At 44.1% G+C, this 16,963-nt stretch overlaps 1 protein-coding gene across 5 annotated transcripts in view; it reads left to right on the top strand.

Moving 5' to 3' along the window:
* Positions 1-16,963, top strand: part of RANBP3 (RAN binding protein 3) — a 119,911-nt gene that overhangs the window by 46,519 nt on the left and 56,429 nt on the right. For all 5 annotated transcript variants that reach the window (XM_077273264.1, XM_077273283.1, XM_077273274.1 and 2 more), the window contains exons 5-6: positions 10,707-10,778; positions 16,045-16,110. In XM_077273264.1, coding sequence (XP_077129379.1) covers positions 10,707-10,778; positions 16,045-16,110 — 138 coding nt within the window. The remainder of the gene's footprint in view (positions 1-10,706; positions 10,779-16,044; positions 16,111-16,963) is intronic.

Below are 16,963 nucleotides of genomic sequence, written 5' to 3'. Positions count from 1 at the left end.
TTTTTTATTTTCCCAAGGGTAAAAGGAAAAACTGGACCACGAACAATGTTGTCCAATTTGTCCTGAGTACGCTGATACCTCATATGTGGGGGTAAACCACTGTTTGGGCATACGGCAGGGCTTGGAAGGAAAGGAGCGCCATTTGACTTTTTGAATGAAAAATTGGCTCCAATCTTTAGCGGACACCATGTCGCGTTTGGAGAGCCCCCGTGTGCCTAAACATTGGAGCTCCCCGACAAGTGACCCCATTTTGGAAACTAGACCCCAAGGAACTTATCTAGAAGCATAGTGAGCACTTTAAACCCCCAGGTGCTTCACAAATTGATCCGTAAAAATGAAACAGTACTTTTTTTTCACAAAAAAATTATTTTAGCCTCAATTTTTTCATTTTCACATGGGCAACAGGATAAAATGGATCCTAAAATTTGTTGGACAATTTCTCCTGAGTACACTGATACCTCACATGTGGGGGTAAACCACTGTTTGGGCACATGGTAAGGCTCGGAAGGGAAGGAGCGCCATTTGACTTTTTGAATGAAAAATGATCTCCATCGCTAGCAGAGACCATGTCACGTTTGGAGAGCCCCCGTGTGCCTAAACATTGGAGCGCTCCCACAAGTGACCCCATTTTGGAAAGTAGACCCCCCAAGGAACTTATCTAGAAGCATAGTGAGCACTTTAAACTCTCAGGTGCTTCACAAATTGATCCGTAAAAATGAAAAAGTACTTTTTTTTCACACAAAATTTCTTTTAGCCTCAATTTTTTCATTTTCACATGGGCAACAGGATAAAATGGATCCTAAAATTTGTTGGGCAATTTCTGCTGAGTATGTTGATACCTCATATGTGGGGGTAAACCACTGTTTGGGTGCACGGCAAGGCTCGGAAGGGGAGGCGTGCCATTTGACTTTTTGAATGGAAAATTAGCTCCAATCGTTAGCGAACACCATGTGGCGTTTGGAGAGCCCCTGTGTGCCTAAACATTGGAGCTCCCCTACACGTGACCCCATTTTGGAAACTAGACCCCCCAAGGAACTTATCTAGATGCATAGTGAGCACTTATAACCCCCAGATGCTTCACAGAAGTTTATAACGCAGAGCCGTGAAAATAAAAAATAATTTTTCTTTCCTCAAAAATGATTTTTAGCCCAGGATTTTTTAATTTTCCAAGGGTAATAGGAGAAATTGGACCCCAAATGTTGTTGTCCAGTTTGTCCTGAGTACGATGATACCCCATATGTGGGGGTAAACCACTGTTTGGGCACACGGCAGGGCTCGGAAGGGAAGGCACGCCATTTGGCTTTTTGAATGGAAAATTAGCTCCAATCATTAGCGGACACCATGTCACGTTTGGAGAGCCCCTGTGTGCCTAAACATTGGAGCTCCCTAACAAGTGACCCCATTTTAGAAACTAGACCTCCCAAGGAACTAATCTAGATGTGTGGTGAGCACTTTGAACCCCCAAGTGCTTCGCAGAAGTTTATAACGCAGAGCCGTGAAAATAATAAATGTGTTTCCTTTCCTCAAAAATATTTTTTTAGCCCAGAATTTTTTATTTTTGCAAGGGTAACAGGAGAAATTGGACCCCAAAAGTTGTTGTCCAGTTTCTCCTGAGTACGCTGATACCCCATATGTGGGGGTAAACCACTGTTTGGGCACATGCCGGGGCTCGGAAGGGAAGTAGTGACGTTTTGGAATGCAGACTTTGATGGAATGCTCTGCGGGCGTCACGTTGCATTTGCAGAGCCCCTGATGTGCCTAAACAGTAGGAACTCCCCACAAGTGACTCCATTTTGGAAACTAGACCCCCCAAGGAACTTATCTAGATGTGTGGTGAGCACTTTGAACCCCCAAGTGCTTCACAGAAGTTTATAACGCAGAGCCGTGAAAATAATAAATGTGTTTCCTTTCCTCAAAAATATTTTTTTAGCCCAGAATTTTTTATTTTTGCAAGGGTAACAGGAGAAATTGGACCCCAAAAGTTGTTGTCCAGTTTCTCCTGAGTACGCTGATACCCCATGTGTGGGGGTAAACCACTGTTTTGGCACACGTCGGGGTTCGGAAGGGAAGTAGTGACGTTTTGGAATGCAGACTTTGATGGAATGGTCTGCTGGCGTCACGTTGCATTTGCAGAGCCCCTGATGTGCCTAAACAGTAGAAACACCCCACAAGTGACCCCATTTTGGAAACTAGACCCCCCAAGGAACTTATCTAGATGTGTGATGAGCACATTCAACCCCCAAGTGCTTCACAGAAGTTTACAACGCAGAGCCGTGAAAATAAAAAATCATTTTTCTTTCCTCAAAAAAGATGTTTTAGCAAGCAATTTTTTATTTTCACAAGGGTAACAGGAGAAATTGGGCCCCAATGTTTGTTGCCCAGTTTGTTGTGAGTACAGTGATACCCCATATGTGGGGGTAAACCACTGTTTGGGCGCACGTCAGGGCTCGGAAGGGAAGTAGTGACATTTGAAATGCAGACTTTGATGGAATGGTCTGCGGGCGTCACGTTGCATTTGCAGAGCCCCTGATGTGCCTAAACAGTAGAAACACCCCACAAGTGACCCCATTTTGGAAACTAGACCCCCCAAGGAACTTATCTAGATGTGTGATGAGCACGTTCAACCCCCAAGTGCTTCACAGAAGTTTACAACGCAGAGCCGTGAAAATAAAAAATCATTCTTCTTTCCTCAAAAATTATGTCTTAGCAAGTAATTTTTTATTTTTGCAAGGGTAACAGGAGAAATTGGACCCCAACAGTTGTTGCCCAGTTTGTCCTGAGTACGCTGGTACCCCAAATGTGGGGGTAAACCACTGTTTGGGCACACGTCGGGGCTTGGAAGGGAGGGAGCACCATTTGACTTTTTGAATGCAAGATTGGCTGGAATCAATGGTGGCGCCATGTTGCGTTTGGAGACGCCTGATGTGCCTAAACAGTGGAAACCCCTCAATTCTAACTTCAACACTAACCCCAACACACCCCTAACCCTAATCCCAACTGTAGCCATAACCCTAATCACAACCCTAACCCCAACACACCCCTAACCACAACCCTAACCCCAACACACCCGTAACCCTAATTGCAACCCTAGCCCTAATTCCAACCCTAACCCTAAGGGTATGTGCCCACGTAGCGGATTCGTGTGAGATTTTTCCGCACGACTTTTGAAAAATCTGCAAGTAAAAGGCACTGCGTTTTACCTACGGATTTACAGCAGATTTCCAGTGTTTTTTTGTGCGGATTTCACCTGCGGATTCCTATTGAGGAACAGGTGTAAAACGCTGCGGAATCCGCACAAAGAATTGACATGCTGTGGAAAATACAACGCAGCGTTTCTGCACGGAATTTTCCGCATTATGGGCACAGCGGATTTGGTTTTCCATAGGTGTACACGGTACTGTAAACCTGATGGAAAACTGCTACGAATTCGCAGCGGCCAATCCGCGGCCGATCCGCTGCGGATCCGCGGCCGATCCGCTGCGGATCCGCGGCCGATCCGCTGCGGATCCGCGGCCGATCCGCTGCGGATCCGCGGCCGATCCGCTGCGGATCCGCTGCCAAATCCGCACATGCCATAACCCTAACCCTACCCGTAACCCTAACCCTAGTTCTAACCCTAACCCTAGTTCTAACCCTAGTGGAAAAAAAAAATATATATATTTTCTTTATTTTATTATTGTCCCTATCTATGGGGGGTGATAAAGGGGGGGGTTTATTTATTATTTTTTTTATTTTGATCGCTGTGGTAGAACCTACCACAGCGATCAAAATGTACCTGTAAGGAATCTGCCGGCCGGCGGGCGTACTGAGCATGCGCCCGCCATTTTGGAAGATGGCGGCGCCCAGCGAGGAGACGGCCGGACACCGGGAGGATCGGTAAGTATGAAATGGTGGTGGGGGGGTGGATCTGAGCACAGGGGGGGTGATCGGAGGACGGGGGGAGCGGACAGCAGGACGGGGGAGCGGGCAGGAGCACGGGGCAGCGGAGCACAGGACGGAGGGGACCGGACCACGCACCGGAGCACTGGGGGGGCGATCGGTGGGGTGGGGGGTGGTCACTTCAGGTTTTCCAGCCATGGCCGATGATATTGCAGCATCGGCCATGGCTGGATTGTAATATTTCACCTGTTTTTTAGGTGAAATATTACAAATCGCTCTGATTGGCAGTTTCACTTTCAACAGCCAATCAGAGCGATCGTAGCCACGGGGGGGTGAAGCCACCCCCCCTGGGCTGAAGCACCACTCCCCCTGTCTCTGCAGATCGGGTGAAAATGGAGTTAACCCTTTCACCCGATCTGCAGGAGCGCGATCATTCCATGACGCATACGCTGCGTCATAGGTCGTTTTGGCACCGACTTTCATGACGCAGCGTATGCGTCAAAGGTCGTTAAGGGGTTAAATATTTTTGTAATCCGATTTGTGTGATGCATCGACACTAAAGTCTAAGGTGAATTGAGAAAAATAGGCATAAAGTTTTAATTTATGGGATCAAATAACTAAAAATTGGCATGTGCATATGTATTCACTCCTTTTGCGCTGAAACCTCTAAAAATTTCTGGTGCAAGCAATTGCCCTCATAAGTCGCATGCTTAGTGAAAGGAAGTCCACCTGTGTGCGATCTAAGTGTCACATGTTCTGTCAGTATATACGCACCTTTGCTGAAAGTCCACAGAGGCTGCAACACCATTAAAGGGAACCTGTCACCCCCAAAATCGAGGTGAGGTAAGCTCACCGTCATCAGGGGCTTAGCTACAGCATTCTGTAATGCTGTAGAGAAGCCCCCGATGTTACCTAAAAGAGGAGAAAAAGAGGTTAGATTATACTCACCCAGGGGCGGTCCCGGTGCGGTCCGGTCCGATGGGTGTCTCAGGTACGGTCCGGGGCCTCCCATCTTCATTCCATGACGTCCTCTTCTGGTCTTCACGCTGTGGCGCAGGCGTACTTTGTCTGCCCTGTTGACAGAACCTCTCTGACCTGAAGGAGCTGCAGAGTTCCCAGAGACTGGAGTATCTGTTCATACAACCACAATAAGCCGTACACTCTACAGAGGTGACCTTTATGGAAGAGTGGGCAGAAAAAAGCCTTTACTTAAATACACAAACTGTGAGGCTTGTTTTGATTTCCAAAAGACACGTGGGAAACTCCCCAAATGTATGAAGGAAGGTGCTGTAGTCATCTGACCAAACGTTGACCAAGGTAAATACCATGTCTGGTGCTAAACCAACACAGCTAATTACCCCCAAGACCCCCATCAACCAGTGAAACGTGGCGGCCGCATCATGCTGTAGGGATGTTTTTCTGCAGCAAGGACAGGGAAAATAGTCTTAGTCGGGGGGTGGGGGGTGGGGGGGAGATGGATCGTGCGAAATACAGGGATAATGCAGCCAAACCTGTGGAAAAAAAAAAAATGCACCAGATATGCAACGTGTGCACATACTCTAAGACCACATTCACACTAGCAGTATTTGGTCAGTATTTTACCTCAGTGTTTGTATTCTGAAACCAGGAGTGGAACAATCAGAGGAAAAGTATAATAGAAATGGGTCACCACTTATGCATATGTCACCCACTCCTGGTTTTGGCTTACAAATCCTGAGGTAAAATACTCACCAAATACTGAACGTGTGCACGTGGCCTAAATGTTATGGAGTAGCCTAAGCCCAGGCTTTAATCCAATTGAAAATCTGAGGTCAAACTTGAAGATTTCCATTCACCAGAAGAAACCTTCTAGCTTGACGGAGCTGGAGCAGTTTTGCCTTGAGGAATGGTCAAAAATACTAGTGGAAAGCAACTTGTATCTGTATTTGCAGCAAAATGAGTCTGTACAAAGTACTGACTTTAGAGTGCTTAGCTGTAGGCATGGCGTGTGCTTTACAAGAACTGATGCAAACCCTCAAAAAAATAGTGAAATTCTTTTTTTTGAAGCAGCAAAACACAGAAAATGCTGAGAGGGTGTGTGAATACTTATTCAAGTTGCTGTAGGTGGGAAGCTGCACTGAACTGCTCAGACTAACCACAGGTGCTCAGAGTGCTTATTCTTGGGTTGAACAATCATTTTTTGCTGACAGACTCGCTTAAACTATTTTCAGACCACCCATAGACTTTAAACATCCAAGCAGTCTGCATTCTTCTCTACAGTGACGTTTTAAAACCTCAATGTGTGGGCCTGGTATAGCTGCTTACTGAGAAAAGGCGGAAGAGTTCATTACAGTCTCTGCCTTCCAGATTGCTGCATACACAGCGCTAAATAGTGTAAGAAGTGCTGAGAGCTCTTTCTCATCCGGATCCAGTGGTCATGTGTCTCATCACTTACATGCTGAAGTCACTATTGATAATGCTCCTGCCGCTGATCTTGCAGGTGTTGTAATAGCACCTGGGAGATGACTATTAACAAAATGTCACGTAGCAGACGCAAGCAGCTGTTTATCAAGTACTTTTTTGGCATGGATTTTTAGGGGATAAGTTACACACTATATCACTAGCTAAAACGCAAATTCCTTTGCTGTACTTAGCAGATTCTCAGTCGCCCCCTGGAGGTTTTTTATGTGTACTGTACCTGTAATGTGGCCTGCGTTTAATTTTAGTTTCTACCCTGCTTTCCTATGTGCTATGCTATCAGGCCCATGATGCATCAGAACAGCATTTCATGGGCAGTTAGAATCAGCATCGTATCAGCACATTGTCCACACGGCAGACAAACGGGACCTTTTACATGAGGTGAAAATTGCCAAAATGATTGGTCTTGCCAACAGTAACATAGTAACATCATTAGGACCCGTTGAAGCGCAACAGCGTGAAACGGCCGTCGTCCTTCTTTTCCACGTCCTCCCTTTGTACCTGCGTATGTGCTAAATAAATAAGGACTTTTTGCAACAAGGACCGGTGAGTGCACTTCTACTTTTTTCTTTGCTTTGTAACATAGTAACATAGTTAGCAAGGCCGAAAAAAGACATTGCGTCCTTCTAAATAACCTAATAACTGTAAGATACAATATTGTTCTGCTCCAGGAAGACATCCTGGCCTCTCATGAACCCCTCGACTGAGTTTGCCATCACCACTTCCTCGGGCAAGGAATTCCAGATTCTTACTGCCCTAACAGTAAAGAATCCTCTTCTATGTTAGTGGAAAAACCTTCTCTCCTCCAGACGCAGAGAATTCCCCCTTGTGACCGTCACATTCCTTGGTATAAATAGATCCTCGGAGAGATATTTGTATTGTTCCCATATATACTTATACCTGGTTATTAGGTCGCCCCTCAGTCGTCTTTTTTTCTGGACTAAATAATCCTAATTTTGCTAATCTCTCTGGGTATTGTAGTTTATCCCCTTTATTAATTTTTGTTGCCCTCCTTTACTCGCTGTAGTTCTATTATATCCTACCTGAGCACCAGTGCCCAAAACTGTACACAGTACTCCATGTGCAGTCTAACCACGTATCGCCCCCAGGCCCACATCTCTTCTCACTAGTGCCATTTCAGAAGTCCTGTTGTGTATCTTGGCTTTTTTTTTTAATTGATTGCTCATTGGAGTTCCTGCAATTTGGATTTAAAGGCTGGGGTTGGGCAGAGGACAATGTGACTTGTGTCCCAAGCCCTGTTGTCTTATGGGTGCTGGGAGATTTTCTTTTTTTTATTAAATGGAATCTGAGTATGATCAACACTCTTAAGTGATCTATATGTGCATGTAGGTCATAGTAAGCTGAATAAAGTGATACCTTGTTAAGTCATCCAATGTCTTCAGAGAAATCTATGTTTTTCTTAATATGTAAAAAAAGCTGTTAAGATCTATGTAGATTAGGAGAACAAACTCAGTCATTACATGTTTCTTATTGGTAACGCCCCATTTAAAATAGGCCTCAGAGGTAGATTCTTGTGGGAATATCCTGCCCATAGATCTTAACAGCTCATTTATATATTAAGAAAATCCTATTTCTCAGGAATGAGACATCAGATCACAGATATCAAGGTATCATTTTATTTAACTTTGTGACCTATATGCCCATATAGACAGCTTAGGAGGGTGGAACCTACTGACATAACAGATTCCTTTTATAAAGACATACTGTACTTTACATCTGACAAGATTGACCTAGGATCCATCGCTTTTCTAAGAGTAACATTCTGCACATTTACATGTGTTTTTATAAGGGCATATGATTAGTATAATGTGCGGGTTCAGATTGTCACTGCAATTTTATTAAGCAATTTTATTAGTTGGGGTGGATCGCCACTAGAAAGCACCTCTCTCTTGATTGTATCTGGCTCAGCTCAGTGAAGTATTACATGGCTGACTGATTTTTTTTCCTGACAATATAAGCTGATTACTGGAGCTTTGAGCAGAGAGACCTCCTCTTTAAAGGTAGCCTGATGGTTTTTTTATGCTGCCTAAACCACAGGCAGAATGGCTGTGCGATTGCATTCAGACTTAGGTATGTTTTTGTCTGAAAACAGTTTGCAGAGGCTGCCAGGGAACATAAGGAGGATTGAGACCAGTCCAATGCAGTCCCTGGCCGGCTTCTTCTCTCACCACTCCAGTGTATTGACAGGTCTCTCTCTTGTGTGTACCTAGGGAGCAGTCTTTCAATCACAAGGAGTGGAAAGTAACTAGCCTGTGGTAGCTCTTGAATAGTCTAGTCTCTCCCTATAGTTCCCTGCAGGATCTGGACTCTGTCAGTGCAGAATGACTGTTCAATCCAAGTACAAGCTCTGAATGTTTCACAATGGTGTCAATCATTTATGTACACCTTTCCGTCTGCTTGGTTTACATTTATCTCAACCCTTCTTTGGCTTTATTAAGCCAGAGAGGTCAAAGAGGGGGTGGAGATTGACGGAAAACCAGCAAGTGGGAAGGTGTATTTAACCTCTTTCTGCTAGCTGACGAAATAGTACGTCATCTGGCAGTATCCCCTGCTTTTGAGGTGGGCTCCGGCGGTGAGCCCACCTCAATGCCACGACATGGCAGCTGTTTTCAACAACTGACATGGGCGCGAGCGGAATCGCGATCCGTATGCGCCCATTAACTAGTTAAATGCTGCTGTCAAACTCTGACAGCGGCATTTAACAAGCGCTGCCGGCTGCTCGGCCAGAAGTACTCGCACCACTGACCCCTGTCACATGATCGGGGGTCATCGGTGCGTTGTTGATGGCAGATTGCTATGAGCGCCACCCTGTGGTCGGCGCTCATAGCAAGCCTGCAATTCTGCTGCATAGAGGTGATCTGTGCATCACCTCTATGTAGCAGAGGCGATCGAGTAGTGCATGCTTCTAGCCTCCCATGAAGGCTATCGAAGCATGCAAAAATTAAAAATAAAAAAAGTTTTAAAAAATGAGTTCAAATCACCCCCCTTTCGCCCCAATCAAAGTAAAAAAAAAATAAAATCAAATTTGGTATTGCCGCGTTCAGAATCGCCCGATCTATCAATAATAATAAAAAAAAAGGATTAACCTGATCGCTAAACGGCGTAGCGAGGAAAAAAATCAACGCTAAAATTATGTTTTTTTGGTCGCCACGACATTGCATTAGAATGCAATAACAGGCTATTAAAAGCACATATCTGCACCAAAATGGTAACAATAAAAACGTCAGCTCGGCACGCAAAAAATAAGCCCTCACCCAACCCCAGATCACGAAAAATGGAGACGCTATGGGTATCGGAAATTTGCGCCTTTTTTTCTGTTTTGTTTTTTTGTTAGGAAACTTTGGAATTTTTTTTCACCACTTAGATAAGAGAATTTAGACATGTTGTTTGGTGTGTATGAACTCGTAATGACCTGGAGAATCATAATGTCAGGTCAGTTTTAGCATTTAGTGAACCTAGCAAAAAAGCCAAACAAAAATAAGTGTGGGATTGCACATTTTTTGCAGTTTCATTGCACTTGGAATTTTTTCCCCGTTTTTTGTTACACGACATGGTAAAACCAATGGTATCGTTCAAAAGCACAACTTGTCCTGCAAAAAATAAGCCCTCACATGGCCATATTGACGGAAAAATAAAAAAGTTATGGCTCTGGAAAGAAGGGGAGCGAAAAATGAAAAAAGCTCCTGGGGTGAAAAGGTTAAATGACTGGCCCCATCATGATGCACCAAGCGTTGCGACTTAGTTTGAACAGTCATTCTATGCTAAGAGTCCCTTAGGCTGGGTTCACATTGCGTTAACAGCAGCCCGTTCAACACATGCGTTAACAGGCTGCAGTTAACGCAAGTGCAGATATGTCGTCGCGCTAGTGCAGATCGAGCTAGCAGATGCTCTATCTGTGCTAGCAGTGACGGACCCGGAAACGCTGCAGCCCACGTCCTGGGGTCCGTCACTCAATGACTGCACATCGCTAGCGCACGCCCATTGTGGGCATGCGCTAGTGATGTGTCCGACATTGGACTGCGTTACATCGCGTTATGCCGCGGTGTAACGTAGTCCGTCTAACGGACGCCAAAAACGTAATGTGAACCTGGCCTTAAACTGTTTTATCTTAAACACTGCAGCGTTTCAGTGAAGTACATACTTTTCTGTAATTGTGCAGTATGACTAATTTTTGCTGCCTGCGATTTGGACAGCATGAATTGAGTGACTAATATAGTAAGATTTTGGCTTAAAGGGAGTTCTCATCTAATGTCCTTTTTGATGTTATTTTAATTAAGTGGTAGTTTGATTAACTGTCTACTAACTAATTGCCTGAATTGATTTTATGACTTGACAAATTTATGTTGTAGTGACGAAGAACAATGTCTTTATGCCATCCAGCTTTTGTCAGCCTTCCACTGGGAACTCTGATTCTGAACCAGGTAAGCTGCAAACTAGAAAAGCTACCTTAGTCCTAAATGTGACTGGTCTTTTTGGTTGGCTAGACTGTATGAATTCTTCACCTTGCAGGTGCTGTCATCTCTTTGGAGAACAGTCATTGAAGGAATTTTGCTAAGATAAAGAAATAAATTTCCTTAGTTAGAAACCCTACACTGTGGTCTTTCTCTCCCTTGTTCTTGAAGGTATGCTATCCCTAAGGGTCCTTTCTCACTGCATTTAGACACCCACTGAGTGGCTCCTGTCTGAATCCACCGCAAAACGGTAATTGGACGTATGTGGCAACTGGGACTATAATGGTGCTGGCAGAGCAAACGTACTCTGATGTGCGTCTTTTTTGGGCGTGTACTCCTACCAGAGGCGAATACTCAGACGTAGTAGACTGTGTCAGGGTGTTCGCCTCCAGTAGGTGTATACCCCCGAAAATAATGCATGGCAGAGTGCATGTTCGCTCTGTCTACACCATTAAAATGAATGGCCCCGTCGATGCAAAAGACCGAATACCGCTTTTGACGGGACCACTGAACGAGTGCCTGAACGCAGTGTAAAAGCACCCGAACAATGACACTTCCAACAAACACATGCTCCATATTTAGTCAGTTTTCACCAGTGTCTAAATTAAGGCCCAAAAAATCTCAAGATTCTAGTTATTGGACCTCCTACTATCTTGAGAATAGGGTCTGTCTTTTCTGTCCTGGGAAAGAAGACGTGGGTGCACCTCTTTTCATTCATTCCTTTTGGGGGTTAAAGGCTGCTTCTTGGCAATTTTTAAAATTTCAATAGGTGTGAATGGATAGTTGCACATGCATGTCCAACCTTCTTCTATGCAGGAAAAGATGGGACAAAGTTTTTGACACAAGTGTTAGACCTTCATCTATCAGACTTTGATATGAATAGCTGAGATCTTCAAACACACTAGGGCAGGAATGTGAAACTCAAATACTCAGAGGACCAAAATAAAAAACTTGGAAAATGTTGTGTGCCAATCGTGATATATACACTGCTCAAAAACATAAAGGGAACATCTTAGATATCAATGAATGAAATATTCCAGTTGTAAATCTTTATTCATTAAATAGTAGAATGCGTTGCGAACAATAAAACATACAAATGATGAATGTAAATTATAATTAATGTTCCAATAAGGTCTGGATTGGGAATGATGATCAAAATCAAAGTGGAAAATCAAATTTCAGGCTGATCCAACTTCAGTGGAAGTGCCTCAAGACAAGGAAATGATGCTCAGTAGTGTATGTGGCCTCGTCGTGCCCGTATGACCCTCCCCCCTACAACTCCTGGGCATGCTCCTAATGAGGTGGCTGATGTTCTCCTGAGGGATCTCCTCCCAGACCTGGATTAAAGCATCAGTCAACTCCTGGACAAGTCTGTTCATTGGTGGATGAAATGAGACATGATGTCCCAGATGTGCTCGATTGGATTTAGGTCTGGGGAACGGGCAGGCCTGTCCATAGCATCAATGCCTTCATCATGCATCAGAAGGAACCCAGGCTCGACTGCATATGGTCTCACAATGGGTCTAAGGATCTCATCCTGATACCTAATGGCAGTCAGGGTAACTCTGGCTAGCACATAGAGCGCTGCGCGGCCCTCTAAATATAATCCTCTCCACACTATTACTGACCCACTGCCAAACCGTTCATGCTGGAGGATGTTGCAGGCAGCAGAATGTTCTCCACAACGTTTCCAGATTCTGTCACATCTGACACGTGCTCAGTGTGAACCTGCTCTCATCTGTGAAGAGCACAGGGCACCAAAGATGAATCTGCCAATCTTATTCTCTGGCAAATTCTCCCTCCACTTTTCCTAGTGTACTGGCCTGTCTCCTGGTATCTGCTGTATGATCTGGACACTGTGCTAACAGACACAGCTACCCTTCATGTCGCATTGATGTGCCATCCTGGATGAGCTGCACAACCGGAGCAACTTATGTGGGTTGTAGCCTTGTGATGCTGTACCTGTAGGGTTGAGAGCAATGACAAAATGCAAGTGTGACCAGAACAGCCAAAAAGGATGAGAACAGAGAAATGGTCTTTGGTCACCACCTGCAGAACCACTCCTTTTATAGGGGTTGTCTTGCTAATTACCTAACTTTTCTACCTGTTGTCTGTTCCATTTGCACAACATTGATTCACAGTCTGCTTTACTTCATAACTGGACAGGTTGATTTCACAGAAGTGTGATTGACTTGGAGTTACATTGTGTTGTTTAAGTGTTCCCTTTATTTTTTTTTGAGCAGTGCATTAAAAAAATATCTGCAATTGAGGAAGTGCTTTCCTTATCAAATATGATGAACCTTTTCATATGGAAACAAACTTAGAGTTGTCCCACAAACAAAGTACATTTTCATTAATAGACATTACAATAAAATAATCACAAATGGGGCATACTGGAATTATTATTATTTATTGTTATAGCGCCATTTATTTCATGGCGCTTTACATGTGAGGAGGGGTATGCATAATAAAAACAAGTACAATATTCTTAAACAATACAAGTCATAACTGGTACAGGAGAGGAGAGGACCCTGCCCGCGAAGGCTCACAATCTACAAGGGATGGGTGAGAATACAGTAGGTGAGGATAGAGCTGGTCATGCAGCGGTTTGGTTGATCGGTGGTTACTGCAGGTTGTAGGCTTGTCGGAAGAGGTGGGTCTTCAGGCTCTTTTTGAAGGTTTCGATGGTAGGTGAGAGTCTGATGTGTTGTGGTAGAGGGTTCCAGAGTAGGGGTGATACGCGAGAGATATCTTGTATACGATTGTGAGAAGAGGGGAGTAGAGAAGGAGATCTTGTGAGGATCGGAGGTTGCGTGTAGGTAAGTACCGGGAGGCGAGGTCACAGATGTATGGAGGAGACAGGTTGTGGATGGCTTTGTATGTCATGGTTAGGGTTTTGTAGTGGAGTCTCTGGGCAATGGGGAGCCAGTGAAGGGATTGACAGAGGGGAGAGGCCGGGGAATAGCGGGGGGACAGGTGGATCAGTCGGGCAGCAGAGTTTAGAATAGATTGGAGGGGTGCGAGAGTGTTAGAGGGGAGGCCACAGAGCAGGAGGTTGCAGTAGTCAAGGCGAGAGATGATGAGGGCATGGACTAGGGTTTTTGCAGATTCTTGGTTGAGGAATGTATGGATTCGTGAAATATTTTTGAGTTGAAGTCGGCAGGAAGTGGAAAGGGCTTGGATATGTGGTTTGAAGGAGAGATCGGCGTCAAGGATTAGCCTGAGGCAGCGAGCTTGTGGGACTGGGGAGAGTGGGCAGCCATGCACTGTAATGGATAGGTTCGTTGGGGGGGGGGTCGTGTGAGATGGGGGAAAGATGATGAATTCTGTTTTGTCCATGTTAAGTTTCAGAAATCTAGCGGAGAAGAAGGATGAAATAGTGGACAGACATTGAGGGATTCTGGTTAGTAGGGAGGTGATATCTGGTCCAGAGATGTAGATCTGTGTGTCATCAGCATAGAGGTGATACTGGAAGCCATGAGATTCTATGAGCTGTCCCAGGCCAAAGGTGTAAATAATATGTTATGTAAGAGCGGTGAAAAGCATATGGCATAATTTTAAATATGGAATCACAATGGATAAAAAAACCTTTAAGAAATACATATAATAATGTATGATGCCAACAAAAGTGCCCTCCAAACAGTCTTCTGACTCATTGTATGATGACCCTACTGTACCCCCTTCCTTCCCTGCAAAGTAGGGTGACCTCAACACCGTATTATGCCCCAACAGTGATCTCCACACAGTATAATGGGCCCCACATAGATCTCCACAAAGTATAATGGGCCCTGCATAGTCCTCCACACAGTATAATCGACTTCACATAGTCCTCCATACAGTATTACGGACCCCACATAGTCTTCCATGTGGAATAATGGGCCCCACATGGTCCTCCTTACAATATTATGGGCCCCACATAGTCCTCTATACAGAATAATGGACCCCTCATGTTCCTCTGTACAGTATTAAGGACCCAACATAGTCCTCCATAAAGTATAATTGGGGGGTTGTTGCCGGAGTCATTGGCCAGAACCCAGTGTGCTGCTATGAAGTAGGATGTCCTGTAATAAGCTATATTTCAAATTCTCTTAATGGGTTCTTTAATTTTATAAAATTCTTGAAGCCTTCTCCCTGCAGCTGGATTACATACACTCATCCTGTCTAAGGCTGGTTTCACATTTGCGTTTTTTGCCGCTGCGTTTTAGCACAAAAAAAATGCGTTTTTTCCCCTATATTTAACATTAAAAACGCATGCTTTTTTTTGTATGCGTTTTGCCGCGTTTGACGACGCATGCGTCGTTTCTATGCTTGCGTTTTGTTGCAGAAATGCAACATGTAGTAATTTCTAGAGGCGTTTTTTTGCCGCAAAAAAAAGCATGCTTTTTTTGCGGCAAAAAAAGTATTGCTGTCTATGTAAACGCATGAGTTTTTAAGCACTTGCGTTTGGTTGCGTTTTAAACGCATGCGTTTCAATAGAAAAAAACAAGAATACACACTGATAAGCCACCCCCCACCATCAAGGTGATAAAGGGATCCAAACCCTAACCCTAGGGATCCTAACCGTAACCCTAACCCTAGGGATCCTAACCCTAACCCTAGGGATCCTTACCCTAACCCTAGGGATCCTAACCGTAACCCTAACCCCAACCCTAGCTATTTCTATTTATAGTGGGTTTTCTAGATGATTTTGATTGGCCGCTGTCACACACTTCTCAGCATGCGTTTCAAAAACGCAAACGCAGGAAAAAACGCATGTAAACGCGTCAAAACGCCGCGTTTTTTTACCGCATGAGAAAACGCATGCGTCTAAAAAACGCAGCGTTTGCACGCGTTTACATGCGTTTTTTTCACCACCTGCGTTTGCGTTTTAAACGCTGCGTTTTTAAACGGAAATGTGAAACTAGCCTAACACCTGAAATAGGCTTTCTGTGAAAGTATGCATTTTTGCTGGTTGGTAAGCAATCTTGTCACTTGTTTTACCGACCTAGCAATGTGTTCAATCACAGATCCTGAATACAGCATCCATTCCGTTCTCTCAGACCATTCAGTAATTTTGTGGTTGCAGTTTTACAGTCAGAGCTCTGTATGATGTATACTGATGGCGTAGTGATCTCAATCTACATGTTAATGTTATGTTCACTTTATGGTTGCAGATAGTTTGCTGACTCTCTTTTCTTGATTTCGATTTTAGTTTCTAAGTAATTACAGTGTTAACTGCTTGTAACTTTCTTTTTAGAGGAAAAAAACAGTGTCTTCAGACTTAAACCCCCCACTCTTATTCACGGACAGGCCCCCAGTGCAGGTACTAATGTGTTTTATCTCTCTGTGTGTTGGTGTGTGTGCATTTTTGGAAGGATCTCCTTTGATGTAATGTGTTTAACCAGTAGAGAACATTTTGAATTCTATTCTATGTGAACTGATATGTCTTGATTTCTACTGAAATAAAATAAAAAAATTTTTTTTTTAAACATTTTCTTTTTTTTTCCATGCTGCAATAGTCTCCATGGGAGATTTTAAGCTGCAGTTGTCTGATCGGATCTGCTGCATACAGGCGAAGATCAGATCGTCATTTATGTACCACAAATGCTCACTGGCTATGAGCACCGACCACACTGCAATACAGCTATGACAACCATAGAGGTCTGCTGGAGACCTCTGGTTGTCTTGCCAACCCATCAATGACCCGCGATCTAGTGACTAGGTCACCGATGGGTAGGATTTTTGGCAGACTTACCGGAAGCGCGAGTTAAATGCCGCTGTCGACAGCGGCATCTAACAGGTTAACAGCCGTGGGTGGATCATGATTCCACCTGCGGCTGTTAGAGGCACATATCAGCTGTGCAAAACAGCTGAGATGTGCTGGGAAAGATGTGGGCCCAACGGAGCCCACATCAAAGGGAGGGATTCCGACCTGGGTGTACTAATATATATACATATATAGATAGATATTGATATAGATAGAGATCTATATAGATAGATAGATATTTATATTCATTCAACATGGCAAAAAAATGTGGAAAAGTTCAAGGAGTGTGAATACTTTTGCAGGGCTCCAAAATAAATAGATATATGTATATAGATAGTTTATGAGGCTCCAAAATTAATAAATATATTTTTTTCATGTTACACCCACAAGCTACTGTACCATAAGACGC

This window comes from Ranitomeya variabilis, chromosome 1 (assembly GCF_051348905.1).
Source record: "Ranitomeya variabilis isolate aRanVar5 chromosome 1, aRanVar5.hap1, whole genome shotgun sequence".
NCBI lineage: Eukaryota > Metazoa > Chordata > Amphibia > Anura > Dendrobatidae > Ranitomeya > Ranitomeya variabilis.
The sequence above is the reverse complement of the archived record's forward strand: the minus strand, read 5'-3'. Positions and strand labels throughout refer to the sequence as shown.